General features: G+C 54.5%; 5 protein-coding genes and 2 non-coding genes across 12 annotated transcripts in view; 2 read left to right on the top strand and 5 right to left on the bottom strand.

Moving 5' to 3' along the window:
• SMG6 (SMG6 nonsense mediated mRNA decay factor) overlaps positions 1-6387 on the bottom strand; it is a 105199-nt gene extending 98812 nt beyond the window's left edge. For 2 of the 5 annotated variants that reach the window (XM_041423140.1, XM_041423141.1), the window contains exons 1-5: positions 6258-6387; positions 3701-5453; positions 1666-1858; positions 859-969; positions 54-160 (exon numbers count right to left, since the gene is read on the bottom strand). In XM_041423140.1, the coding sequence (XP_041279074.1) occupies positions 54-160; positions 859-969; positions 1666-1858; positions 3701-5453; positions 6258-6348 (2255 nt within the window). In that variant the 5' untranslated portion in view covers positions 6349-6387. Of the gene's footprint in view, positions 1-53; positions 161-858; positions 970-1665; positions 1859-3700; positions 5454-5815; positions 5844-6152 lie in introns of all 5 variants that reach the window. The other 3 variants (XM_041423138.1, XM_041423139.1, XM_041423142.1) reach the window with 2 other exon arrangements.
• Positions 6388-6435: 48 nt separating this feature from the next.
• On the top strand, positions 6436-8460 carry SRR (serine racemase). Of its 2 annotated transcripts, none has more exons than XM_041423145.1 (7): positions 6436-6601; positions 6781-6916; positions 7102-7205; positions 7278-7397; positions 7489-7563; positions 7834-7980; positions 8241-8460. In XM_041423145.1, the coding sequence occupies exons 1-7, from the start codon at positions 6443-6445 to the stop codon at positions 8436-8438; spliced, it is 939 nt and encodes a 312-aa protein (XP_041279079.1). In that variant the 5' UTR covers positions 6436-6442; the 3' UTR covers positions 8439-8460. The 2 variants fall into 2 exon arrangements, with proteins under 2 accessions (XP_041279079.1, XP_041279078.1); XM_041423144.1 differs by having other exon boundaries at positions 7771-7980.
• A 23-nt stretch (positions 8461-8483) lies between these two features.
• On the bottom strand, positions 8484-15103 carry TSR1 (TSR1 ribosome maturation factor). The gene is made up of 15 exons (XM_041423146.1): positions 14946-15103; positions 14765-14868; positions 14264-14480; positions 14049-14183; positions 13308-13735; positions 12891-13050; positions 12429-12592; positions 11953-12149; positions 11380-11542; positions 11040-11150; positions 10343-10475; positions 9883-9999; positions 9476-9616; positions 9293-9367; positions 8484-9197 (listed from the first exon to the last, which is right to left on the bottom strand). Exons 1-15 carry the CDS (start codon positions 15049-15051, stop codon positions 9019-9021), a joined length of 2430 nt encoding a protein of 809 aa, XP_041279080.1. The 5' UTR covers positions 15052-15103; the 3' UTR covers positions 8484-9018.
• On the bottom strand, positions 10203-10295 carry LOC121345903. The gene has a single exon (XR_005954023.1). It is a non-coding gene; the product is annotated as a small nucleolar RNA SNORD91 family (small nucleolar RNA).
• Positions 11802-11892, bottom strand: LOC121345902. Its single transcript, XR_005954022.1, has one exon. It is a non-coding gene; the product is annotated as a small nucleolar RNA SNORD91 family (small nucleolar RNA).
• Positions 15104-15274: 171 nt separating the features above from the next.
• Positions 15275-24621, bottom strand: POLDIP2 (DNA polymerase delta interacting protein 2). The gene is made up of 12 exons (XM_041422847.1): positions 24615-24621; positions 24366-24564; positions 23923-24004; positions 23246-23343; positions 22252-22348; positions 21711-21786; positions 21016-21123; positions 20654-20790; positions 19700-19726; positions 19389-19514; positions 18906-18985; positions 15275-17425 (listed from the first exon to the last, which is right to left on the bottom strand). The coding sequence occupies exons 1-12, from the start codon at positions 24619-24621 to the stop codon at positions 17311-17313; spliced, it is 1152 nt and encodes a 383-aa protein (XP_041278781.1). The 3' UTR covers positions 15275-17310.
• Positions 24583-26907, top strand: TMEM199 (transmembrane protein 199). Its single transcript, XM_041423007.1, has 6 exons — positions 24583-24791; positions 24865-24938; positions 25015-25104; positions 25975-26011; positions 26309-26421; positions 26505-26907. The coding sequence occupies exons 1-6, from the start codon at positions 24620-24622 to the stop codon at positions 26598-26600; spliced, it is 582 nt and encodes a 193-aa protein (XP_041278941.1). The 5' UTR covers positions 24583-24619; the 3' UTR covers positions 26601-26907.
• The last annotated feature ends 11 nt before the right edge of the window (positions 26908-26918 follow it).

Genomic DNA, 26918 nt, shown 5'->3' with positions numbered 1-26918 from the left:
CTGGTATCCAGAGGCAAAGCTGTGCTGGAAGGACACAGCAGCTGAGTGCTCACCTGCGGGCCTTGCCGTAGTTCGCCGTGTCGTTGGCCTGCTCCCTGTAGCGGCAAATGTCCCCCTGGCAGATCATGCACCTCTGGGCACTGATCAGGGCGTACTTCACCTGCAAAGGAGCAGCCATGGAGCACCTGGGACACAGCCCTGACTCACCTGCAGACCCAGTGAGCCCACAGGGGCTGTACAGAGCCAGCAGGAGGTCAGTGACACACTGGAGGTCTCACAAAAGGGCAGCAGGATGAAATGACAAGGTTCCATTGCACCGGTTCAGCATTTGTAGGGGCAAGCCAATCCCCAAAACACCTCCTCTCTGACACAACATCCCACCTCTCTCCAGAAGGGACTTGTTCAGTCCATGACCAATTTGAGGACAGCTGTTGGATAAACACATCTCTGTGGGAATGGAGCTGGACTAAAATATCCTTTTCCAGCTGTCCCTGCACCTGCACTCACAGCTCAGGGCAACACGTCAGGAAGGCAGCACAATTGCCAGCTTTCCCTCATTATTCTGGATTCCACAGCCAGGAAAAACCATGTTCAATACCTCAGGAAAGGTCAGGGTGCCTTTGGACACCTCTTTGCTTTATTAGCTTTGGTCACAGAGCTGGTACAAAACAAGTTCTTTGCAAAGGAAGCTTAGAAATGTTACTACACCAGAGTGCAGAGTTCTCCAGCAGCTGAGAAAGATTCCCTGCAAACAAACTGGATCTGTTTGGAGTACAGCTGCCTGCCCTCATAAAACTGAGTGCAGCACCTTGCACAGGATTACCAGGATGAGAAGTCTCCAGGAGGAAGCCAACCTACCATTTTCCTGAGAGGTTTACTGCGGATGGCCATCCCATCCATGTAGTCCTCCAGCTTGAACTGGTAGGAGACCTGCAGCTTCTGGAGGAGGCTGTCAAAAAAAGAAGAGCCCTGCAAAACACACACACACGTGGATGTTATGACCTTTCTAATGACAAACACAAAATCACCACATCAGCCTTGCCACATGCAAGAAAGGAGCTCCATCTCCTCGAGGTTTGGGCTGCTCCTCTTCAAACACAACAAGGAGGTTGGGGGAACTCCAGCCTCAGAGGTTTTTAAGACTGAGCTACACAAAGTCAGGACTGACTGGATTTAGTGTTTAACGAGTCCTGCTTTGAGGAGGAGGGTGGACTAAAGGCCTCCAGCAGTTTCTCTTCTCACCCTAATTATTTTAAACACACCTTCTCAGGTCTGTCAGCCTACCTGGTACAAAGACTAAACTGAGCTGCAGTTTTATAGAATGACTTCCAAGCAAATTTGGTAAAGTTGCCACAAACACCTCCAGGAATGCTTCTGTTTAGCTTCACTTCAGGGCATTCCTTTCATTTTAGCTTAAATCAATATCTAATTAACACAAACACACCAAAACAAATTGGTTTAAATTGTAACACATGTCTACCTCGACCTACACCTACCCCATAATAACCTACACCTACCCCATAACGTGTCTGAGCATCCTCTTTGCATAAGGATGACATAAATAAGATCAAGATGACCAGTTGCCTCATTACACCATCCCTTTCTAAAAACCAGTCAATCCCACCCAAAGGTTAGTAGAATCTGGGGATGTTTCTCTCTTCTTACCTCATCTAGAAGCAAAAGCAGTTTGTTCCTAATTTCTTGGGCGTTTTCCCCCTGAGGGTCCTTGAGGAGCTGCCGGAATTTCTCAATCACCTGATAAAAAGCATTTTTCCACAGCAACTGGTCCACATTCTGGGTGTCAGAGAACTCAATATCCATGAGGATGCACCGTTCATAGAGCTGCAGCATCTCCACCCTACAGCAAGACACAGTCAGGGAGGGGTCAATGCAACAGCAACTGCCCAGGAACACAGGGAACACGTGCTGAACCACCTGCTGCTCACATCCAGCTGCCAGCAGCACTCAGGGCTTCCACACACATCCCCCAGGGAAGGGGAGCTGCTGCAATCTAACACCTTTCCTGCTCCAAGAGGGCAAATCCAAAAGGAGCATCTCCCTTGTACAGGTGACTCAGAATGGACCAAGGCTTGGCAAGGAGCAAGGCACAAGTGACTCCTGATCCAACACAGAGAACACACACAAGGCTCTGCTCCTTCTGAGCACAAGATGTGGGCCAGGAACCAGAACACAAAGAACCACAGAGCAACAGAGATCTTGCCATTAAAATGATTCCCACCCCTCTTCCATCCAACCAAAATACACAGCAGAGACACAGACTCTGCTTCCCCAAAAATGAACGAGTTGGGAACAATGGAAATAAAGCCTCAGAGTCCCAGAAATCACATTCCCTCTCCCAGCTGCCTACAGCCCTACCTGGATGCTGCAGCAGAATTCCTCCCCCAAATTTAATAAAATAGCTGCAGGCTAGGAACAGCACTGAAACATGTGGGGCAAGTTAGTGGTAAAGGGGATCCTCAGCTGTTCCTGCCTTATTCTTATAATCTTTCAAGTCCTACAGAAATAGTAGGAGAGTGTGGATGGTAAAGTCTGGAGTGAAGCCAGATGGCAATGCCTGGAAGAGCCTGACAGGATAAGAGAAAAATGCTGGTGGGTTCCTGCACAAAGCACAGAGCCAGGATGGGCTGCCTGACCCCACACAGTCCCCAAACCCTGCACACACACCTGGACAGCACAAACACCAAAGGAACTGGACATTTCCATAGATGGATGCCACGTAAGAGTCCCCACACAGCTGGGACTGTGTCCACTTAGACACAGGCAGGACACCAGGGGCACTGCCAGCAAGGACAGGGTCAACTGTGCCCACGTTCCCAGGGCAGGGTGGGCTTCCACAGGCCACAGCAGCACTCCAGTGTTCCCTCTCCCTCCACACAACAGCTCTGGGAGACCTCAGCTCCTTGAGGAAGACATGAAACCTCAAGTGTTGCTTCAATCACAGACATATTCCACCCCGTGGTTTATAGAGCAAGTGCCCAAAACACAGAACAAGCCCTGAAATGAGCTCAATTGCTAGATTTGCTGTCAGTCAGCTCTGAAAAACAGCCTCCAGAGAAGCCCTGCAGACACAGAGATCACAAATAAACGTGAAGGATGCCAAGTAGAAACTTGTTACAGCCATATTAACCACCCCCCAGAGCAACAGTGTTACTTCTCTCCTGACAGACTGGCATCACCAGGCTACTCCCACTGAAGTGCCACCACGCTGAGTGGCTTCGAGAGGAAAATTACACAGCACTGGAAAGGCACTGCCACTGACAGCACCAGGAACACACAAAATGCTGCCTGAGCACACACTAAGGATAGGTAAGAAAGCAGAAGTCTGACAACAAACACTGAGAGCAATGGAACTGAGAAACATCAGCTCCAGCAAGAGCCAGAAGAACCAAAAATCTTCAGCAGGTGCTTGTCCTGCTCCTTCCTCTGTGTCCCTGCAAGGCATTTACCAAGCACAAGAAGCCACAGCTCAGCTCCCAGCCCAGGGAAGTGACATCCATCCTCAGCCACAGTTTCCCTCCACCACCCACACACCGCTGGCACACAACAAACAGACCCAGCACATCAAAAACTGGCAGCCCAGTGCCACATCTCCCAGGCACTGAGATTCCCAAGGAGACACATTTCTCCTGTATTTCACCCTGGAAATGACTCACTCCCCCCTCTAAGCCCACCCACAAACCTCAGCTGGGCCATCTTCTCCAGCCCCTCCGGGCTGATGCGGTCTCTGGACAGGAGGTTGCTGAGCTGCTGCTCCTGGTTCCCAGCCTCACGTAGGAGTTTGCTGAGCTCCTGCTGCTGCATGTTCCTCATCTGCTGCTCCATCTCGGGGCTCAGAGGAGTAGGGGGCAGTGGGCCACACAGGTACTGCCCTGCCTGGCCAGGGTACCCGGGGTAATAGGCTCCTGGGTACACCCCATTGGTTGGACCCATAGGATACTGCAGGGAATATGCACTGTAGGGATACTGGGGGCCTTGCCCGGAGGCACGAGGGTAATAATAGGGATTGTCAGAGTTTTGGAATTTATAGTAGGAGGGTTGGGCCTGGCGGGCTTCCCCCCAGGAGGTGGGGCTCACTTCATCATCCGTGTCTAGGAAGTGAAGCTGAGCAGTCTGGCTCTTCAGGGCGGGTTTTTGGTCCGGGTTGTTTGGGTCCCACAGGCGGCGGGCAGTGCCACCTCGGCCCCGGCTCCGGGGCCCTTTGTTGCCAGCCCCGCCCAGCAGGAGCCTGGGCCCGGGGTGAGTGGCTTCAGGGACACCCACGGAGCTGGCAGAGAGGTCCGTGTTGGCAGGCAGGAACAGAATCCCACGGCCCCTCCCTTGGGGCTCCCTGCTCTGGCTCCTCGCCTCCGAAACCTCCAAGGCCTTCAGGGACTTTTTTTTATCTGTATCTGCCAGGCTGACGTCCCTGTTCATGGTCCTGCTGTCAAATGTCACTCGAAAGGGTCCCTTGACTTCCCTGCCATTGCTGCTCCATTCACTCTCACTCCTGGAAGCTCGGCTCTGCTCCGAATGCCTTCTCCTGTCCGAATTCCTGCTGGACACGTACACCTCAGCCTCATCAATCCTCTCATCGTCCAGGGAGTCTGTGGAGGACACGGACAGCTGCTTCCTAGGACGTATCCTTTCCCTGGCACGCTCCTGCCTCCTCTCCACCCCATCCACGAGCAGGGCTCCGTCCGTGCTGTTGCTGCTCCCAGCTGAGCTGGTGCTGCAGGTGCGGTACCGGCTGCGCCGCTTGTCCGTGCGGGAATAGCGCTTGGTGGAGCCCAGCTTCCCCGGCAGCACCTCATCCCCCGCCCTCCTCGCCCTGTCACCTCGCTCTGCTCGCCTCCCTTTATCCCCCCTGGAGGCTTTCACTGCTTCCCCTGCCTGGCTCCCCTCTCTGTCCTCCTTGCTCGATTTAATTTTCCTGTTGTTGTCTTTTCCAGTGCCTTTCTCAGCCTCCTCATCTCCCTCGACCTTCAGCTGCTCCATCCTCCCGGTGATCTCCTCGCTGGCCGACTGCAGGGAGGGTTCTTTAGCAGCAGAGTGCAGGCGTTTCCCAGGCTGGTAGATCTGTTGGTCTGGCTTCTTGGTTCTCCTGGGGCTCTTTGGACACCACTCATCCGCGATGGGCTGCTTGGATGAGTTTTCCTGGCTTTGCAGGCCGCCTTTGGTCTCTGTGTCTTCCTTTTCCTGTGAAGGACCGTTCTGCTTGGGGCCATCGCTTTTGTCACAGTCCTCCAGAGCTGGAGCTCCCACTCCCACAGAGTCCTTGTCCCCAGCACTCTCCTCCTTGTTCTCCTCAGCTCTGCTCCTTTCCTTCTCCGAGGCCTCCTGCTTTGGTGACACAAGTTTGCTCCTCAGTCTGGAGAGGCCAGGCTTGTAAATCTCCTGGTCTGGGCGCCTGTTGTCTTTGCGATGCCTCGGCTCCTTCACCTCCTTCATGTTTTCTGGGGAAAACAGACAGAAGAAAGTTACTCCCAGGGACCAAAAAATACCATGATAAATACTCAAGTCAAGGTAAAGAGCTTGCCTGATCTGAAAATCTACATCAATATTTAGGAGAAATCACAGAGAAAGAGTAGGAAATGAGAAAGTCTAACACAGCTAACCAAATCCTTGGCCTTGAGCCATTTACAAATCCCATCCTGCAACAGGCTTTTCCTCAAAGCACAACGCCAGGCTTGAGCACAAGCAGCAAGAGTAAAGTTGTATCACGGCAGGTTCAGCAACAGCCACCAGCCCGCCGTGGGTGCGGGAGCTGCCATCCCCAGCACCGTTTGAGTCAAAGACGCCTTTCCCCCTTGCTCACAATCCGGTAACGTTCCTCTCTCCTCCTCCTTTAACCGTATTTACAAAAAAAAAAAAAAAAAAAAAATCGTTACAGAGCCCAGGCCGCACCCCGCACGGTTAACCGACCCACCGAAGCCGGGCTGCTCCCCGCTGCATTCCCTAAACTTTCTCCCCGTCCGTCCTGCAGACCCGAACCCCCACCGGTACCGGAGGACCCCGAGGGGCTGGGACCGACCATCCCGGGGCAAAGCCGCTCCGGCTGCCGCCGCCCGCCGCGCAGTCCCCCGGTTCTCGGTGCCGTGCGCTCCCACCCCGGACAGCCCCGTGCGGGGCGGCAGCTCTGCCCCAAGCCCTACCCCAGGCGCAGCGCGGCCGCGGGGCCGTGCGCGGCCGCGGGCAGCCGCCTCTGCGCGGAAGGAACGGCCCAGCGGCGGGTCGCGAGTGCCCCCGGCGCCCCTCACCTCGGCCGCCGCCGGCCGCGCGGGCCTGCGCCGCCACCATGTCCCGCAGCTCGGCGGCCGAGACGCGGACGCGCTCCAGCCCCTCCGCCATCTTGGCTGCGCCGGGGGGCGGGCGGCGCCGACGGCGGCCGCGCAGGGACAAACCGCCGGCGCGGCCGCGCGCAGGCGCGCACGGGAGCGCGCACATGGCCGCGCTGGGGCTGGGCGAGGTGCGGGATGCGGAGCGGCGGCTGCGGGGCCGCGTCCATCGCACCCCGCTGCTCACCTGCTCCGCGCTGGACCGCATGGCCGGCAGGAGGCTGCTGTTCAAGTGCGAGCTCTTGCAGAAGACCGGATCCTTCAAGGTGCGCAGGGATGGCGGCACCGCGAAGCCCCGGGGCAAAGGTCGCTTTTTGCCAGAGGGAAATTCGCGTTGCGCCGGCACGCAGCGGCTCCTGCCCCCTGCACGGGTGCTGCCCGGGGCTCGGGGAGCGGTGTGAGGCGGACAGAGCGCAGCACACACAGCCCTGCGCTCTCCCTGCAGATCCGCGGTGCCCTGAACGCGGTGCGGAGCCTGGTGGAGGAGAGGCAGCGCACGGGCCGGGAGCTGCCCCGCGCTGTGGTGACACACAGCAGCGGCAATCACGGCCAGGCACTGGCCTGTGCTGCCCAGGCAGAAGGTAACCTGTACCCCCGAGAGGCAGGCACGGGGTAAATGCAGAGCTGGTTCCATTGGACAGGCCGGAGATCCCTCTCCTGAGCCCATGCAGCAGCTGGCACAGGCAAGGCATTGCCTGCTCCTGCAGTTTGAACTGGCTGCTGTGGCTTTTGGGCTGTTGGATTGACTTCCTCTCTCATGCCACAGGGATTCCTGCCTACATCGTGGTGCCTCGGACTGCCCCACAGTGTAAGCAAGATGCCATTCGTGCCTATGGTGCCACACTGGTGCCATGTGACCCCAGTGACAAGGTAAGGCACAGGGAGATGGGCCAGGGACGCTGCCCAGCCAGAGTGAGAGGTGACTGCTGTGCTCTCCCTTAGTCCAGAGCTGAGACAGCATCCAGTGTAGTCCAGGAGACAGGAGGAGTCCTGGTGCACCCCAACCAGGAGCCGGCAGTGATTGCAGGGCAAGGCACCATCGCCCTGGAGGTGCTGGAGCAGGTGAGGGAAATGCACAGCCCAGCCCCTGCAGGGGCACAGCAAAAAGGGGGACACAAAGTGTCAGAAGCCTTCACACTTCCTTCCTGCACAGGCACCCCAGGTAAATGCAGTGGTGGTTCCCGTTGGAGGTGGAGGAATGGTTGCAGGAATAGCAGTCGCTATCAAGGTAGGCAACAGCTCATCCAGGAATCTCCCTGTGGGGAGGGCAGGGCTCTCAAGGCAGGCAGCAGCTTTTAACTTTAGAAACAGAAAGACCCTGCAGTGAAAGTCTGCATGGCAGCAGCAGCAGGGCCTGCTTAGCCCCCTGCGCACACAGAAACAGGGGACAGGCACACACTGGTGTCACCCAAGTGGCTCCCCCTGCTCTCCCCAGGCTTTGAGGCCAGATGTGAAGGTGTTTGCTGCTGAGCCAAGCAACGTGGATGACTGTTACCAGTCCAAGGTCCGAGGGGAGCTGACCCCCAACCTCCACCCGCGGGACACCATCGCAGACGCAGTAAAAACCAGCATCGGACCCAACACGTGGCCCATCATCAGGGATTTGGTTGATGATGTCCTGACAGTCTCAGAGGAAGAAATCAAGGTAAAGGCTCCCAGCTCCCTTCTCACGATAGCTGCCAGCAGGCAGCTGCCTCCACCCCTGCCCTGCCCCTCTGCTCTCACCCCAACACACTCCCAGAGCAGCTCAAGTCCCTGTGCACCACTGCAGCTGTGACACCCACGCTGTCTCCAGCTGGAAAGGGCTGTTGGGAGCTCTGCCCTCCCTTCCCAGAGTGCTGCAGGGATGCCCCGGAGCAGCCTGTGCTGGCTGCTGGGCTGACAGCTGCTGCCCTGTCCCGACAGCGAGCCACGTGGCTGGTGTGGGAAAGGATGAAGCTGCTGGTTGAGCCAACAGCAGGCGTGGGACTGGCGGCCGTGCTCTCGGAGCAGTTCCAGGCAGTCCCCCAGGACGTGCAGAACGTTTGCATCGTGCTGTGTGGGGGAAACGTGGACCTGAGATCCCTGACCTGGCTCACAGACCTCTCTGGGAAAGCAGAATGAGGATGGAGCGGCGTGTCATGGAATGAAAACCTCACTCTGAATTTGTGCGGTGCTTTGTGCGCTATTAAAAACAGATCAAGTCTGAACGTTTGGGAGGTTTTGTGGAGGGACAAGGGCAGCTGGCACTGGTCTCTGTGGGGGGTCTGGAAACAAAGCACTGCCTGTTCTCCCCTCCCCAGCTGCCTTGCTCTGGCCCAGGCCTCCAGAGAGCTGCGCTCAGTCACCCTCCCCAGCTGCTACTTGGCTCTTCTTTCTCAGCATCACAGGAACTGCCAGCAAACTCCTCCACACAGCAAAATCCCCACACACCCCACGTGGCAGGGCATGAGGGACTGGAACAATCCCAGTGGGTTCAGTGGACAAGGGGTGCACACAGCCTCCTGGCCACCACCACGACAGAGGCACTTAGGCATTTTTGACATTTTCCATTAAAATAAATAGCTATAGCTGGTACCTGAGCAGCAGCTGCCCCTGTACAGACCCCAGCAGTAACACGTCCAAGGCATCAGTGCTGTCCTCACAGTGCATGGGCCAACAGCATCCAGGGAGCCAAGGCACAAACTCCAGCCATGCTGGAGACTCATTCCATCTCCACCTCCTGCTCTGGCAGTGCACTCTCACTCCTCACCCATGGCACAGGCTCTGGGACATGAGGGTCATAAGTCCATTTGGGAAACACGCGCTTGTAGAGGTTCAGCAGCACCGTGTCCTGGGACTTGAGCTGCCCATCAAAGTGGCACTTCATGTGCCCATGGGTCCCTAGGCAGAGGGCAGAAGAGGCCATTAGCAGTCTCTCAGGCACAGGAGGATCACACCACGCCAGCAACAAGAGATAAACACCAAATCTAACCTACCTAATGGCTCCTTGATGTGCCCTCTGCGTCCCCACTTTGTCCTCAGCTCCACGGGCTTGAACCACATCACATCCTCTGGAGATGGAAACACAAAAGGCAGGTAAGGAACAGGCTGTGCTGCACCAACACAAGCACAGGGACAGAACATCCAGAACCCCTCCTCCCACCAGAGACCAGCTGTACCTCTGTTGAAGAACATGTATCGCACGACAGCCGTCTTGGTGAAGATCTTGAAGGGGTGGCCACTGAGCACCAGGCGCTTGATGACAATCCTGTCGGGGTCCACGGAGAGCAGGGAGCCCGTGGCAATGAGGTCATGCATTCCTGCCAGGCAGAGTCACCAATGCACCAGGGCAGGTGCCTCCATCACCCCCTCCCCACCACAAACCCCTTCCCCAAAGGCCTGCAGGCCCAGAGCAACGCCACAGCAGGGACAGACAAGTGACAACAGGGACGGAGGTGAGCTCATCTCAAACAGCAGGAAGGGAACAGCTTTTTCAAGTCATGCTTTCTGGAGAGATGCACGTGTAAGCAGGGTATGGGGACAGTTTATTTCCCAGGCATCACCTCCTCAGCATTTATCAACTCACCATTACTTCTCTGTTTGAAAAGCAGCACTGAGGCAGGAGGGAAAGTGATGGGAGCGTAGACAGTCACCACCAGGGCAGCATCTGGGCGCAGGAAACGCTCCAGCTTGTGTTTATCAGCTGGGACAGAACAGAAAGGTCAAGAGCAGCCCTCAGAGCTGTGGGAAACCCCAGAGCTCATTCTTCCCTGTTCAACAAACACCCCTCCTCTGCTGGCACTGAGTATCTGGGAATGAAGGTGATCCTCTGGCACGGAACCTGGACCTTGCCTGGATCAGTGAACCACCTTTCCCAAGCCATTCTACTCCCCATGATTTAGTGCCTGCCCTGGAAGCCTCAGAGCCTAGGAGTGAGTCTTCACAAGAATCCTTCAGCCAGGTTCAGACACCACGGCTAAGACATCACAGGCTTCCTGCTCCAGAACTCCCAACCCCACTCCTGCTGTAGCCAGTCCCTGACAAACCTGAGGTGTGCTGGGAGAACAGGGGGGATGCTCGGAAGCGCCTGAACCCGCAGTGGAAGATCAGCTCCTCCTTGGCCCTCACTGGCTGGCTGTTGCCAGGATGCCGACGCACCAGGAAGTTCAACACGGACATCTGCAAGAGGCAGCACAGTCAGGGGCTGCTGGCAGGGGATGGTGGGCAGCATTAAACAACAGGACACTGCAGCAGAGATGAATGTCCTCAAAAATGGGGTCCCAAAAGGTCACTGGTCACCAGTGCTAGGCTCAGACAGTTTCTGCTAACCCCCCCCAGCAGCTTCTGTGTGCCTCAACCTGCTCTGAAACAGGAGCAATGTGGGGAGATTTCAGCCCAAACCCTCCCCAAGCCATGCAGCCTGAAGGAACAGGGAGCTACACATCCCTCCAAGGTATATTCCTTGTGTTCACCTTTTGTTCGTGGGGAAGCAGTGAGAACAGGACCAGGGGTTTCCCCTCCTTGAAGCTGTCCATCACTGAGACAGGGACATTGCAGACATGAAGTGTAACGTACCAGCCCACCTGCCAAGACAGGAGCAGTTGTGAACACTTCTCTCAACAACAAAAAAAAAGTGTCAGAAGATGTGCCTGTATTAATGAGAGGATTAAACCCTCCCCAGGCCATGCAGCCTGAAGGAATAGGGAGCTGCACACCCCTCCAAGGTATATCCCTTGTGTTCACCTTTTGTTCGTGGGGAAGCAGTGAGAACAGGACCAGGGGTTTCCCCTCCTTGAAGCTGTCCATCACTGAGACAGGGACATTGCAGACATGAAGTGTAACGTACCAGCCCACCTGCCAAGACAGGAGCAGTTGTGAACACTTCTCTCAACAACAACAAAAAAAAAAGTGTCAGAAAATGTGCCTGGATTAGGGAGAGAATCCAGGAGAAAACTGTCTGAACTTAGAGCTTCATGCTAAGAACCAGCTGGCTGAAAGATCCACCCAACCAGCTCCCTGAAAAGTCACTCCTACTGGGAGCAAAGGAACACAATAGGGAAAAAGATCAGCAAAAGGGAATTACCAAAGCTCCCTCAGTCTCCTCCTTCTCTATTTGCCTGAAGAGGTTCTTTCTGGCTCGGGAGAAGTCCTGGAACTGGAAGATCCTGGCATAATCCCTTGGAAGATTCTCTTTGGGGTCCCAAGGAGAAGTCCGGAAGCTTTTCAGCCCCCTGTACTTCTGGAATCTTGAGAACAGAGAGCAGGAAAGACAAATTGCTTCATCAACTGAGGTGAATCCCATCCTTCACCACCAGCTGTGGTCTGCAGGGCCTCACACCCTCAGGGCGGACAAAGGGTGCAAAGCAAACATTAGCCCTCAGGAAAGATGTCGGTGCAAAGAGAGCTAAAACCAGCAGCCAAATCCCCAAACAACCTGTCCTTGCCACAGGGCCATCCTCCTCTCTCTGCCAGGTCAGGACCCAGCTCTCCCTGCCAACTAGTGCCTGCTCTGGAAGCCTCAGAGCCAAAAAGAATCTTCACAAGAGTCCTTCAGCCAGGTTCAGACACCACGGCTAAGACATCACAGGCTTCCTCACCAAATTAAACAGAAAGGCACCTTCCAGCTCCTCTCCCAGGAAATCATCCCAGTTCTTACCTGACTCTGGCAGGCACATCCCGTGGCGTGTCCACCTCATCTGGAAACATCTCATCCATTCTCTCCTGCTTGTATCTCTCCAGCATCTGTTCATCCTCCTCCATCTTCTCGTCGTACTGGTCATCCCGCAGGCACTCGGACACGGTCATGGTCTCGCTCTCCTCCTCCCCAGCTTCCTCCTCACTGCTCTCCCCCTCCTGGCACAGGGCAGCACAGAGCCTGTGAGCACACAGAGCTGTGCATGCAGCACTGGGTGTGCTCACATTGTGGGATTTGGGACCCCAGCCCATCATTTTGGGGTCTAACAGGCCAAAGAAGCAATGTGATACATGCAGGGATTTAACAGTGGAGATCCAGGCAAGCCCTGGCTCTGCACCATGCCCTTGCATAGACAAAGCAAGCTGGAAGGACAGAATCTTTCCAGAACATGCAATAATGGCCTGGAGATCACCTGTACTATCAGCTCTTGGAGGTACCTGAGAAACTGCCTCTTCCATCAGATCATCATCCATGTCATCATCTTCGTCATCATCATCATCTTTCTCACTGCCTTCTTCTCCATCATCCACAATCCAGGCAGCCTGGTACTTGGATGTGCCTTTGGGGACCTTCACCACCCTCCTGTTTGCCTTCAGAGAATCTGTAGGATTCCCACCAGTGGTTAGTACAGGATCAGCTCTCCTTCCCCTCAGCAACATTTACACCAGGACAGCCAAAACCAGATCTAGACTAGAATTGCTTTTTTTTTCCAGCACAGAATTTGTCAGGACAGCTAAAACCTGCTAACTTGCCAGGCAAACCTGCTGGCCACCTGATGGGACTGGGGATGGAAGCCATCCCAACTAAGATGTTTCTTCACAGCCACCCTGGTGACTGAAGTTTCTAACAACCCTCCTAAGAGGAACAAGGACGAGATAAGAACTATTGCTTCTGCTCACCCTCTGCTTCCTGCAGCTCTTCTTCAGTGGGCCACGTCTGCTCCCCTTCCATGGGATCAGGAACCACTTCTGACTGCAGAGACTCCTGTTTGCTTGGATCTGCCTTCATCAGCACCTTGACATCTTCCTCCATCTCAACAGCACCATTTCCAGAGTCATCCTGAAGGGGAAAAGCAGAGCTCCTAGATCTGAACACACCTAAAAGCTTGCAGTCAGTCTCAGGTGAAACTCCCTTCACGATGTTGTGTTGTAACTTCCATTACACACTGCAGGCACAGAACCTCAGCCCAGCAGCAGAGCACAGACAAAACTCCCTCTCCCCTCCCCTCACCCACATACCCCCAGCTGTATTTCCCCCAATGAAAGTTTAGAAACCTTGAGTTCTAAAAGAACTGGCAAAGCTCTCACCCCACACACCTGAACCTCCATGTCCTGACTCCTCTTCTGTCCCTTAAGCACCCGTGGGTTCAAGGAGAGCGGGTCAGGGGGAGCATCCACCTGGCTCAGCTGGAAGTCCCCGTGCCCCACGATGTGCACCAGGCTGTTCACGTTGAGGGTCTGTCCCCGGACAAAGCCTGACACCTTCAGGGTCCCAAGCAGGTGGCTGTCCTGGCTGGGCACAAACTCAGCAGCACGGGCCAGCAGGTGAGCGCGGCGGGCCCGGAAAGCCAGGTGCCTCTGCTTCTGGGAGCTGAGGTGCCTCAGGAGCAGAGAGCATTCCTGCTCTGTGTTCAGTGGGAACAGCTTGGCCTCGGGAAAACGCTTCTCAATGCATTTGGAGAGTTTCTTCCTGGCATCTATCCTCTTCTTAGGGGGCAGGTCGGTGCCTCCCGGGACAGCCAGAGCTGGTGAGCAGAGAACAGAGCTCAGGTAAAATCTTAAACCTTCTGCTGTTCTTTTTACCAAACACAGGCAAATATTTGGATGTCAGCAGCCCAAATGGCCAGATTTGCACCACAGGTACAAAGGGAGTTAAGGGAGTTTCACTCATCTCAATGGTGCCCAACAGGGCAAGGAGCAATGGCCATAAACTGAAAGAACTTCCACCCCAACATAAGAGTAAAATTCTTTTCACTGAAGGTGACAGAGCCCTGAAATTTAATTACTGTGACACCCAATCTCAATTGAGCACCCCCAGAAACCCAAAACATTTCTCACCATAACTGGGGAGCCCCTGTGCAAAGAGGCAGGAGAGGCAGTGTTCCCCTGCACTGTCCCAGCCATCCACAGGGTCCAGGATGAACAGCAGGGAGTCAGCAACCTTGGCAAGGTCTAAAACAGCGTGGAGATCCCCTGCACCCAAAACACCTCCATTAGTGGGGCTGCCAGAGGCACCAGAACCAAGAACCCAACCAACAGCAGCTCCTCCTCACCTGGCTGGGCTGTGACAAAGCGCCAGCGCTGCTTGAGCCGGGGGCAGAGCAGGGCAAAGCCACCAGCTCCGCCCTCATCTGCGCGCACAGCGGCCGAGTCCTGGCTCTGCAGCAGCCGCAGCGAGTCCTGGGCCGCGGCCCTGCTGTGCAGCAGCACCACAACCACGAGGTGCGGGGGCCCGTCCCTGCTGCCGAGGCTGCGCTTCTCCGCCAGCACCTGCGGGGACCCGGGCAGCGCCTCAATGCCGAGCCGAGCGCGGCTTCTCTCCCGCCCCAGACCAGGCCAGGCTCCCCCACACCGCAGCCCGAACGCTCCCGCTCCGTAATGCTCCGTTTGACCCGAAGCGGCCCCGGCAGCCGCTCGTTCTCCCCGCAAAGACCCGGAGGGCTCGGCTGCATCGCCCACACCCAGACCCCAATTCAAGCCCCCTCGGCAGAGACTCGAACCAAGCCGTTTCCCGCTCCCCGGCAACAACCGGCCCGGTTTCCCCGGTGTCTCACTGCCTCCTTGCGCTGCCGGCGCAGCTGCAGCGCCTGATGCCGCCGGTCCACCCTGTTCAGGTCGCGGAGCCGCCGGCGGGGCTGGGCCTTGACGGGGACGCGGCCTAGAGTGGGGGGGAAGAGAACGGTCAGGGCTGGCCGAGAGCGGCGGGGAACCCGCGGGGCGCCCGTCCCGCCTCACCTCCAGCGCGGCGCTGCGAGGACCCGCTGTGCTTGCCGCCCTTGTGCGCCTTGTTCTGCTGCTTGAGCGGCCCGGGCCGGTGCGCGCCCGCCGCCGCCATCACCATGCTGCCGCCTCGCCGCCGCCGCCTCGGCGCGGCCGCCGTGCGTCACTTCCGGCGCGACGGGGACTGCGGGGATCCACGTGGGCAGCGAGAAGGACGGGACGGGAGCGGAACCGGGACAAGAACCCCGGGAAAGGGCAGGGGCGAGCCCCGGGGCGGGGAGGGAAGAGCAGCGGGGTTGGTGGCCGTAGCGCCGCCGGGCAATGAGAGGCGGGAGGCAGAGGCGTTCGTTCAGCGCTTTATTGGTTGGTTCTTTGTACAGGTATTTACACAGAGAGCGGGACGGCGCTCGGCCGCGCTCCGGGAAGGGACCGGGGCATGAAGCGGTTGGGGAAAGGCCCTGCCGAGCCTCTGGCATCGCTCCCAGGCGCCAGGACAGGACGGCAAAGCCTGCTGGAGTGGAAACATTCCTCCCGTGCCCCGGTGTGTGACCTCGGTCTTGGCAATGATTATCCAGGCAGGAATGCCCGTTCCTAGGCAGCCCCGGTGGAACACAACCCCAAACCCCAGCAGAGCCCGCCCCGGCATCACTCCATCCCTCAGGGGCGGAGCAGCGAGGTCAGACATTCGCAGGGGTGTTGCAATCGCCAGGAAAGCTGAAGCAAGCCGAGGGAGGGGCAGGGCAGCTGCATGGGAAGGGAGAAGCAGGTTCCTGCAGGTTCCTGCTGCCTCTGAACTCGAGGCATCTTCCCACCTCCTCCTCCTGAGAGGAAATCAGCATGACAGCAGCCATGTGGGGTTGTCAGCTGTGAATGGTCTTTAGGGATCCTTTTCTACCCCTAAAAGCAGACTGGCTGTTTAAACCTTTGAAACTCTAAATTTAAGCACGTTACTACCTGAGAGGAAGGAAGACACAAAACTGAAGAGACAGGTGAAGATAAACACTGCAGGGATTGGGTCTCTCTAAACAGCAATCCACTGCCTGGGGGACAGCATGAGAGTGTCCCCCCAGGGCTGCCTGCCCACAGCACTGCCTCAGCTCTGCCTTGCAGGGCCAAAGGCAAACAGGCTGCTCAGAGGAGGTTCCAGGGAAGAGGGAATAACTGGGATACTTCTAAATCAAGGAAAACATCCCGTGAGTTAGTTACACCTTGTCGTTTAAGCAAGACCAGGGAAAGGAGGAAGGTTGGAATCTTCCTAGGATTATCACAAAGCCAAGTACTCCTGCCTCAGAGTCATGCACAAGTCTGGATACCCAGAGGCAGCCAGAAGGCTCCCACACCACGGGGGCTGATGATCTTTGCAATCCTCAGAGCTGCTCAGGCTTTCCCACACATCCAAACATTGTCATCTTACAGGGATTTCACAGTCCTGCAGGGCCCTCCAGACACATGCCACCAAAAAATCACAACCTGCCAAGCAGAGCAAGCAGGAGCAGAAAGCCAAGCACTGCCTCACAGCATTCCAGGTGAAAACAAGCATTCCTGCCAAAGCAGAAACTACCAAGGAAATATGGATGCAGCCACAGTGTGAGCTGCTGAGATGGAAATCCCTGCAGCAAAGCAAAGCCCTGGCAGGGGAAGGGCTCCCCTCAGCTCTCCTGTACCATCACAGCACAGAGCCTGGTGCTCTGCACACACAGGACACTGTGACAGCACCACATGTCACCCACCTTGTCCCCTCTGCACCCTCTTCTCCAAAAAGAACAGGTTCTGTATCACAGCACAAAGCCCAGAGAAGCTGTGCCATGAGTGGAGCTCACAGGCTGCTCCAACCCTGGCTGAATCCCAAAAGGCAGCTGCACTGCAGGAAAGCTGAGCTCACATTCCTGTTCCCTAAAGGAGGAGCAGCTGCTTCTGAAGCAGCAAGAACTCTGGGCTGACTCCACACGGGGGGAGCAACAAGCTGGGACAGGCTGGATGCAAAGCCACGGCCTTGGCTTAGGAAGGAAGACTGGTTGCAACTGGAAGGGCCAGTTTATTAGAGAAACCTCACATTGCAGAGAAGTCACAACACATTGGAAAGGGTCCAGGCCTGCTATGGGGGGCCAGTCTTCTGCAGCAGCACAGATCTACATCCCCCAGCCCCAAAAACCCAGCAGGTGCCACAGAGGGAAGGGTTACCTGGAACACAGCTTATCTTTTACAAGCAGCCTGAGAGAAGAGCCAGTAGTAAAGTTCCAAAAAAAAGCCTCCCTGGCAGACAACAGTTAAAACAAAAATGGTTTAAAATGTTTAAAAGCTCTGTGTTCTTGGCTGCAGCATAAAGGGGAGGCAAAGGTCTACAGCACACACAGGCCTCCGTGGCTCTGGGCACTCTGATCTACCAGTGAAGGCCGGAGGGAGGGGTCTTCTCATCTTTGTTGCTTTCCAGGGAAAAGGGTGGGATTCGGACATCAAAGTGGGAGCCATCAGGCCTCTCAAATCGAAAAGTGCCCCTGCAAAAATAATGGCAGAGGTCACACTGAGGCCAGGGACAAACACACCTAGGAAGCATCAGCAAAAAGGTAATAAGACCTGAGCTCTTCCACACCCTGGGGGTCCAACTGCAAGGCTGGTCCAGCAGCAAGGACAAGGGCTCAGCTGCAAACATCTGCTGCTGATAACTCATTTGTGGAGGACTCCTGGGCAGTTGTACAGCACATCCCCAACACATTTCCTGCACAAAGCTGTGATGATTGCAGCCCACAGGAGTCAAGCACCCTGCATGCACCTGCAGTGGTGTTTACCCAACTCCCACTCCCCAGCAGACAGAGCCATCTGAGCTATTTTTACAGACTGGTTACACGGAAATTCATTTGTGTTTCTTGGCAGGAGCTCCACTGGTTGTCTGTGACATTAAGAAATCCCATCACAGGTGTAATTTGGAACAGCTTCAGCTTTGCATTTCAGAGCTGAACCTGCCTGTCCTGGTACAACCATTTGTTTGCTGCTCTGAACTACAGACAACTGTCCTGCAGAACACAACAAGAGGGTTGTGGAGATAAATTAACAGGTTCTCAGGACAGAGAGGACACAACTGAACATCAGAAGTCAAGCTGAGCAGCTTCTGAGCTGCAGAACCTTTGTCTCTTTGTCTTTAGGATGTATGCAGAGAGGGAAAAACCACTAGACCATCTGGTTTTATTCCCCAGGGCATCCATTCAGGCAATTCAAAACACTTCACATGGCAAACAAGGTATGCCCTATATGCAAAGAGCTGCTCTCCTGCTTTTCCCAACTCAAATGCAACCTAACTTTGAAGGAGATTTCCTTAAAAAAATGCAGAAGGACCTATCATACAGAAGGCAAGAGGTGGCTGTGCAATCCTTGTCCACACAGAGGTGGCACTAAATGTGCTAACCCAGCCAAAAGGCAAATAAAGGGAAGCTGTTTCTACCCCCAGGCACAGGAAAAGAACTCAGGTGGGCACTTCCCTCCTGCAGTTACAGAAGAAGAAACTGAAACACCAGTTAGACTGAAGTCCTTACCTGGTCTAAACTGGGAAAACCCTTGCATGCCAATTCCTGACACAGAAGTGCACAGGGATGGAGTTAAAGCCCAATCCTCTCTCAAGAAAGGATGCCAGAGCACACACCCCTGCTGCTGAAGGAATCACCAGCACAAGGCCTTGGCTCTTGCACCAAGGACAAAAGGAATAACTGCTTCATGTCTTTAAATCCAGTCTAGCACAGACCACAGCAGGAGGAGAAATTACCCTGGATAACCTCCTGGTGCAGAGAACCAACAGATCATCTTATCACTAATAGGATACAGCTAGAGAGAAGCTCATCAGATTTTAGCTACCAACTATGCCCTGTCCAGTCCACTTCCACCCAGCTTTCAGCCACAACCCCAGGCTGCAAACTGCACTGCAGCTCACTGCTGGGGGTCCTACACCCCAAACACTGCTGCAGCAATAAGGGCTTCTTTTCTTACCACATGTGACCACTGGATGCCTGCAGGGAGACGTGGCTGCTGTACTGAAATGCTGGCTGTTCTTTGGACAAAACTGGCTCCTGAGGAAACAAGAGACCACTGGGCATCAGCAATTCTACCACAGATAGGCATCAACAGGAAATTTGTATTGCATGAAACAAAACCAAACAGAGACCTACACCCCAGCATTTCTCCCAATTACACAGCAAACAATTTGTCCACAGAGTAGCACCAGAATCCTGTTATTATTCCAGTTTTCCAACCACCAGTCATTTAGTATCATTCTCTAATACTCAGTGTGAAGTTTCAGTTCATGCAGACAAACAACAGATGAAAAGCTCATGTGACTTTTTTCACTGCCAGCTTCCCACTCCATCTATTTCAAGTGCCCACTAAGCAATGTACTGGCAAATCCACACAACTAAGTGAGAGAACTCCAACAAAGGGTCACGTTTCCCAAAAAAACAGCTGCATGGTACCTACCCTTCCTACAACCCCACGGCCCCGGACTGTCTCCAAGGTGCCAGACAAGCTGAATATCCTCCAGTGCCGTTCTCGCAGCTGCACCACCTCACTGTCCAGGTTCTCCAGGCGAATGCAGTAGCGCCACTGGGCAGAGAAAAGACTCTCATCAAGAGCTGGAATCAGCTGCAACCAGTTGATAACCTACAGCTGGTACTGGGAAACAGTTGCCAGGCAAAGGCTGCTCTCCCTCAAAGCTTATCACGCTGCAGTGATGCCACAGCAAATTAACTCCTTCCCTTTAGCTGCTCCGTGATACAAAAGGCACTTACCCAGTAGACATGGGAATTCTGGGCTTCCTGTCAAGAGAAACAAAAGACTTTAGCAGCTGCCCTTGGACACGTGGTGCCAAAAACCTCTTCAGCTGTCACCACAGCACCAGCACAGGGGCTCTCACTCCGTGCCAGGGTGACGCAGACAACTCACATGAGCACAGACAGCTGCTCTCTGAGGCCTCCCCTCAGCAGAGCCTGGCACTGGCTCTGCCCTACGGTAATCATGAGGAGCTCGTGACAACCCCCAGTTCATCTCCATGTTAATTACGCACTTTCTACAGATCTAAAACCACCCCTTTCCTTGCCTTCAGGCACCTGTTTTTCTGATGGACATCAGCTGCACTCCACAAAAGCTGCAAATCCGCACCAAAACGTGCACCTGCCACAGCTCAGGCTCCCCAACAGCCGTGCTCAGAAATCACAAACCGCTGAGGGAATTCCCAGCTCTCCCACTCAGGAGTCTGTTGGGGCCACATTATTTTGGATGATCCACGTGAAGCTCTGTGCTATAAAGAGCACACGGTTATCAGCTAAATCCAGAAGGCTTTAGCCAAACTCTCTAAGCCAAACTAGAGGCAGGAAACAGGCAGGGAACTGCAGCCCATCACTGGGCAGGATAACAGACGTGGCTGTTGTTACAGGGCAGATGGCCCCAGTGTCACCTCATGTGACTGAGGCATTAACAGGACCAATTCAAAAGTCTTCCCAAATATCTTGCTAGCACTGTTATTTATCATCCTACTGATAACCAGCAAAAGCCAATACACAGGAGATGTTCTCCAAAAATATATGACAGAACAGTTTCATGTTTATACCCATGAGAACAAAATGGCAACTGTGGTTAAATGTCACTTCTCCAGTAAGCAGAAGGCACCTTCAGGCAGCAAACCAGTGTTACAAAAACAAGCCAGTGAAACAAACGGCAGAATTACCAGAGCAGCACAGACTCACCCTCATGCCCATGTAGAAGGGGATGACAGTGACACGGATGTTCTCCGTGGTTTCTCGGTGCACATCCGAGAGCTCCAGCCAGGGGTGGTTCTTCTCCTGCCACGCACACAGAGTGTCCCTCGCTACAAAAGGTGGCACTGCGGGGAGGGAAAGGTGAGAGGCAACACTGTAGCTGGAGTGCTCTCCCCTCAACACAATTCCTTTCACATGGTAGAAAAAAATATTCAAAGGCAGCTTCACTGTAACAAACCCCAAGCCAGACGTGATTTTTATACCATATCCAAGATGGTGGGTTTGGGTATTTGTTACAGAGCACTCCAAGCATCTGGCCCTGGAGAACTCCCTGTGCAGCCAGAATTTACCTTTTGTTTGGTCATACATGAGGAACCTCTCAAAAAGCTCATGCTGGATGGGCACTTGATCAGTGGAGCTGTAGGGAAGGATGTCTTCATGGCTTACATAGTCTAAACCTGAAAAAGAAACCCCAAAACCTATGGAACTTCCCCAACAGAGAGCAGCACAGAAGTCTCCTGGCAGAAAAACTGATCACACTGGTGAGAAAAAAGGACCTTGGCAGCAGAAGTCAAATCTAATATCACAACTGCAATGAAGAATGGAAGAGATGTGCCAGGAATAACTCTTGGCAGTGTTCTGCTGTGAGACTTTTCATGGAGTGACTCCTCTGATAAACACACATTGCCCTGCAAAGTGCCTGCACTGCCCCAAAAGCACTCTGGGCAGGAAATGCCCAGGACAGGAATAAATCCAGCTGTCCTGACCACAAAGTAGAACAGCCCATGCACAACATGGCAAGGGATCTATGCCTCAAGAGCTCAAATCAGACATGGCTGTGTCTGATCAGAGGCCCAACCTGCAGCTATCCAAAGGGCCTCCTGTACTCTCATCACTCTGTTGTGTCCAGCACAGCCCCAAGCTATGGACAGATCCACGACAGAATGTCCTGTAGGAACTGCTGTTCACTGGCAGGGGCTGACCACTGACACCTTTTCTGACCTCACCTCACAAGGAGCAGAGGCTGCAGGAGGATTTCACTCACCTGGGATGGCATAGAGGGCTCTGCTGTCGTCATGATTTGCCAGGAACGTCACTGCCTCCGTCTGTGATCTCTGGGACTGAAACAGGGAGGTTTATGTCTTTCTGTGTGCACTGCTGCACGACAGTTTCCAGTCATATTTCAGCTCATTAGTGTGGTTTATAAAGCACATAATGTTTATTTCATTTAACCAATTCAGATCAGAATTCTCTCCTTTACTTCCTCTGGGCTAACTCCCCACGCAAAGAAGTGAGAAGCATTTTCAGTGCTGCAGCCCACACTCCTAATGACCTGTGTGCAACAGTGTGGGAACAGCACCAGGAAGAGGAAAGGAGGTTGGAAAGGGGAAACATGATCCAGAAAACAGTCATGTGACATTCCAGATGATCTCTCTCAGGAAAAATACGCCTTGAAGAACAAATCTACCCAAAAATCCTAACCAATCCAGTTAGCCACCAAAGTAATTTTCCTCCAGTGCCTGTCCCTCTGAACCACTCATGTAGAAGATACTCAAGTTTCAATACCAAGATCACTCATTACTTACTATATGTGGACAATCCCGGGCATCTATTAACACCTGGTAGTAAGTGTGTGTTTTACCCTTGACCTCTTTGGAACCATGGCCTGCCACATTCTCGCTCCTAAAGAGAAAAGCAAAGCTCTGAGCTCAAGCCCAGCATGGCAGCAAATTCTTGTTACCAGCACCAAGCACTTATAAACAATGATTTTTTGAAAGATGTATTTTGCAGCCTGTAATCATCTGGCTGCACCCAAACCAAAGCCCCACGAGCCACCCACACAAGGACAGACAAGCTGAGATGACCATCAGTGGTGTCTGACACAACTCCAACAGCTCACAGGTTTTTCCTGCTCAGTGTAGGCTCCTCTCTGGGGTGGATACTCCTACTGCCCTCTGATTTTCTCTCTGATCCTCACTCCTTCCCAGCACAACTCATCACAGGCCAGGGGAAACACAGATGCAAGAGGGGAGAGAACTGAACAGCAACTCAAGAAGGATGAACTTGGCTAAGTGGGCTGAAGTTGAGGAGGAAGCTAAAAAACCCAACTCAATCTACAATCTACAGCAGCAACTCATCACAGGCCAGGGGAAACACAGATGCAAGAGGGGAGAGAACTGAACAGCAACTCAAGACGGATGAAGTGGGCTTAGTGGGCTGAAGTTGAGGAGGAAGCTGACAAACTCAATCTACAATCTACAGCAGTCTCCAAATGGTAACACAGGAGCTTGGATCTAACTCAAAGAGGGACTTTTTGTATAATACAAAATGCCATTAGCATAGTTTTTAATTGAATTTCATTTCTTCCATACACACATTTTCATCTTTCATACTTCCATCATGTCTCTAATTAATAACACTCAATACTTAATAATGAAGTATCTCTTTAATGACCTCTCCTGGTTTACACTCATGCAAACAGACCCATGCCACTGCCCCTCCTTAAAAACACTTGTTTACCCCAAATAGGAAACTCACTACAAAATGCAAATCCAACAGTCCAAACCCTCAAATCCTTACTTTTCTGTGACAGGAGAAGCCACATCCCGATCATAAAGCCTGGCTTGCCAGGGAAACAGGACTATTCCTCGATAGCCAAACACACTGTGAAGGAAGAGCTGGAAGGAACAAATAATTGCAGCTGAATTATTTTAAAAATCCGTTATCTGAGGTAAAACTACAAACATTTGCAAAAGGTTTAATGTGTGGGATGGGGATACAGGGAGAAACATCACTCTGATGACCCAGAGCAGAAAGAGGGAAACAGTCTGGGATGGGAGAAGAAATCCATGTCATCCCTATCCCATAAAAGGGAAGGGCTAAATGAGTAATGCAGTAACAGAGCAGCAGAAAGGAGAGACTGCTCACAAACAGATCTGAGAGTATTAATGACAGGAATTACAAGTCTAATTCTTATTTCTCAAATTCACTGATTGTCTCTTTGGATCCTTGAGGGAGAAAACCCCAAAGACAGTGGAGCAAACACCACTGTACAACAGTTGTGTTGTGCTGCAGATTCTTATCAAGCTGCTATTGTCAGATGACTGACAAACTGCAGACACAGCACAGACAAGGAGCACCGAGCTGTGAAACTCCCAGCTTCCTGCTGCTGAGTTTTCCTTACAGGAAATCCCTCAGCTGCCCAATCCCTGTGGCGCCAGCCTGCAGGGCCAGCTGTGCCCCCCAGAACCCCTTACCTGGCCTGTCTCGTATTTCCCGTGCTGCTTCGGGGCCTCAAACACCCCCACGGTCTCCAGCACTTTGCCCTCGGGACGGTTCCTGGGAGCAGAGAGGCAGCTTGGAGGCTTTGCAGGGGCTGCAGCAGCCCCCGGCGCGGGGGGACACTGCTCCCCACTCCGTGTGTCCCTGGGACACCCCCCAAGAGCCCCACCATGCACTGAGCAGCCCAGTCCCTCCTCCCTTTGCCAGTGTCCCCTCTCCCCACTGCCCTGGACACCCTCACACAATTGTCCCTTTAACCCAATCCCCCTCTCCCATACCCGTACCCTGACAGCCCCCAGCTCTTTCACAGTCTTCCCCCAGTGACTCAACAGACCCCAACTCCCCTCACCCCCTCCCAACCACCGTCAAACACCCCCAAGAGCCCCCCTGCCCTCACGCAGCCCCTCACAGGCCTCACCGCGACGAGAGGTGCCGCCTCGGCGGCAGCAGCAGCGGCGACAGCGCCGCCGCCCCCCCGGTGCCCAGAGCCCGCAGGTGGCGGGCGGGGGGCGGCTCCCAGAGCGGGGGCGGCCCGCGGTCCCACCGCCCGCGGCCCACAGTGCCCCGCGCCGCCCCGCCCGCCGCGGCCCGCGCCGCTCCGCCCCGCCCCGCCGTCTCTATGGTTCCCCCTCACCCCTCCCGGTCGCCCCGGCAACGCCGGCCGGGCCCAACATGGCGTCGGCGGTGCGGGCCGGGCCGCGGCTGAGGCGGGCGGTGCGGGACGGTGAGATAGCAGCGCTGCCCGCCGGGCTGAGGGATGAGTTGGAGGCGGCGCTGGCGGAGGAAGGAGGGCTGGTGCCTTTCAGCGCGCTGCGGAGGCTGCACGCCGCGCTGCGGGAGGCAGGTAGGCCGCGCTGCGCCGCGGCGCCGGGATCGCGCCGCGATCGCGCCGTGACCGCGCCGTGCACCGCCCGCAGGGTCTCCGCTGCACCTACACGAGCTGCTGGAAGGATGCGAGATCCACCTGCCCGAGGTGCCGGTGCCGCCGCGGGTAAGCGAGGGCCGGCCGGGAGTCGCGGGAGGAGGCGGCGCGCCCGGCCCTCACGGTGGGTCTGTGCCTCCCGCAGAACCCCGAGCTGGTGGCCCGGCTGGAGCGGATCAAGGCCAAGCTGGCACACGAGGAGTACCAGCGGATGACCCGCAACATCACCGGCCAGGTGAGGGGCTGCTGCAGCGCCTGCTGCCAGGATTCATCCCTCAAACACCTGAGAGTAAAGGTTTTCCCCCTTAGAGTGAGTGCAGTGCAGAGATGTGGCAGGCTCTGGAGAAGAGCACACTGTAAACACACCAGGAACAACAGGTCCGGTGTTGAGGTCAGAGGTAGGACAGGGTTAACTGGGTGGTGAATTAGACATACTGACTTTTGGGAAGTGCTCACTGTGCCAAAGATGTCAGGTTCTGTTCTGGGAGACTGAGCACATGCCGTAAATGTTTGACTGGGAGCATCTGTGCTGATTAAATTTTTGTCATAGTTTTAAAATTGCCTCATTCATGTCAAGGTAAAAGCTGAAAATGCAAGGTCATATGTGGGTACTCATTCTTTCCTGAGAGAGCTGAGATCTTCTGGCAGGGTGACTGTTCAGACAAGTCAGCATCCCTTCCTGCTGGCATTCCTTGGGATCCCATTTGCCCTTCCACACTGTGCCTGGCATCCAGGTGCACATTAACTCTCATGGGAAGATCTGCTTTGCTCTCTGCCAAGCTGGACCCCTCCAGGTTTGACCTGGTTTAGTGAAAGGTGTCCCTGCTCATGGCAGGGGTGAAACAAGATGATTTTTAAGGTCCCCTTCCAAGCCAAGCCATGCTGTGGTCTATAATCCAGGGTGGTTTTAGCAGAGCTTGTGCAAAATTTCAGAGGAATGAGTGTTGTGAAATTGTTGCTCCCCCACAGCCCACCCACCCAAAGCTCAGAGTCTTGGGGACAGGACAGGGCATTGTCATTGCTTTTATTCTGCACATACAGAAATAACATTACTATGAACATGAAAACACAAGTGATCACAAGCTGTTTCAATCCCTTCTTTCAGGAGATGAACGGGCCATTGGCTGAGTTTGGGAGGCAAGGTGAGTGGCTCCCTGTCCTGTTGACATGTGGCAGGTCAGGCACGGGAACTGTTCCATCTCCAGCTGGGGACAGCCCTTCCCTCTCGGAATATCTCACCAGGAGGTTTCCATGCACTGAAGTGTTCCTTGAATAAAAGATCCTCCTGGTCATTCTTTCCAATATTTCTGGAGGCACCAAGCGTGTGACTCCCCACGATTACATCTCCCAGCTGAGGCAGCTGTGCATGATTACACCTTGTGTCCAGCCTTACCCCCCAGCCTTCCCTAAAATCAACTCCTTCACCCCTGTGTCCCCAGTTCGCTCCGTGAAAGCCGTTGTCATCACCATCTTCAACTTCATTGTCACCGTGGTGGCCGCCTTTGCCTGCACCTACCTGGGCAGCCAGTACGTCTTCGCAGAGACAGCGGCGGTGAGCGAGCCAGCCCCTGCCAGCCCCTCTGTGCCAGCCAGGCCGGACACCCAGGGTCACCTCTCTGTCTTGTGTGTCCCCAGCGTGTCCTGTCAGCTGTCATTGTGGCCTCGGTGGTGGGCTTGGCCGAGCTGTACGTGATGGTGCGGACCCTCGAAGGGGACCTTGGGAAACTATGACCGTGAACTGCAGGCTTCGTGCTGGAGGATTTTGTTCTCCTCAGGAGCTGCTAATCTGGGACAGATCTTGTCCTGTCTGTACCTGTTTCTGCTGTGGGAAGGCTGCTGCACTCCTCAGGCTCGTCCTTTGCTTCCTGCTCCTGAAATGAATCATGGGTTGGAAATCCCAGTGCTGCAGAACAGGAGAGGGAATGGCTGTGGACTCTGACCACCCCTGCAGAGAGAGGGGCATCAGCTCGTGCCATCTCCGTTCTGGGAAATTCCTGTCCTTTTATTCTGGGAATAAATAACACTGTGTGTTCCTGCATGTCGGGAGAT

Source organism: Onychostruthus taczanowskii, unplaced genomic scaffold (genome assembly GCF_017590055.1).
Source record: "Onychostruthus taczanowskii isolate IOZ18803 unplaced genomic scaffold, ASM1759005v1 scaffold75, whole genome shotgun sequence".
Classification (NCBI taxonomy): domain Eukaryota; kingdom Metazoa; phylum Chordata; class Aves; order Passeriformes; family Passeridae; genus Onychostruthus; species Onychostruthus taczanowskii.
The sequence above is the reverse complement of the archived record's forward strand: the minus strand, read 5'-3'. Positions and strand labels throughout refer to the sequence as shown.

Excerpts from the sequence above, each read along its gene's own strand:
- POLDIP2 (XM_041422847.1), bottom strand. Across the intron at positions 21,787-22,251 it reads CCCGGGATTGTCCACATATA|TCCCAGAGATCACAGACGGA; the intron begins GTAAGTAATGAG and ends TCCCTGTTTCAG. Across the intron at positions 17,426-18,905 it reads GCATCCAGTGGTCACATGTG|GGGCACTTTTCGATTTGAGA; the intron begins GTAAGAAAAGAA and ends TTATTTTTGCAG.
- TSR1 (XM_041423146.1), bottom strand. The coding sequence starts at position 15,051 with ATGGTGATGGCGGCGGCGGGCGCGCACCGGCCCGGGCCGCTCAAGCAG. Across the intron at positions 14,869-14,945 it reads CTCGCAGCGCCGCGCTGGAG|GCCGCGTCCCCGTCAAGGCC; the intron begins GTGAGGCGGGAC and ends CCCCCACTCTAG. Across the intron at positions 13,051-13,307 it reads GTCAGGACATGGAGGTTCAG|GATGACTCTGGAAATGGTGC; the intron begins GTGTGTGGGGTG and ends TTTCCCCTTCAG.
- SRR (XM_041423144.1), top strand. The coding sequence starts at position 6,443 with ATGGCCGCGCTGGGGCTGGGCGAGGTGCGGGATGCGGAGCGGCGGCTG. Across the intron at positions 7,206-7,277 it reads CATGTGACCCCAGTGACAAG|TCCAGAGCTGAGACAGCATC; the intron begins GTAAGGCACAGG and ends GCTCTCCCTTAG. Across the intron at positions 7,981-8,240 it reads TCTCAGAGGAAGAAATCAAG|CGAGCCACGTGGCTGGTGTG; the intron begins GTAAAGGCTCCC and ends CTGTCCCGACAG.
- TMEM199 (XM_041423007.1), top strand. The coding sequence starts at position 24,620 with ATGGCGTCGGCGGTGCGGGCCGGGCCGCGGCTGAGGCGGGCGGTGCGG. Across the intron at positions 24,792-24,864 it reads CGCCGCGCTGCGGGAGGCAG|GGTCTCCGCTGCACCTACAC; the intron begins GTAGGCCGCGCT and ends CACCGCCCGCAG. Across the intron at positions 24,939-25,014 it reads AGGTGCCGGTGCCGCCGCGG|AACCCCGAGCTGGTGGCCCG; the intron begins GTAAGCGAGGGC and ends TGCCTCCCGCAG.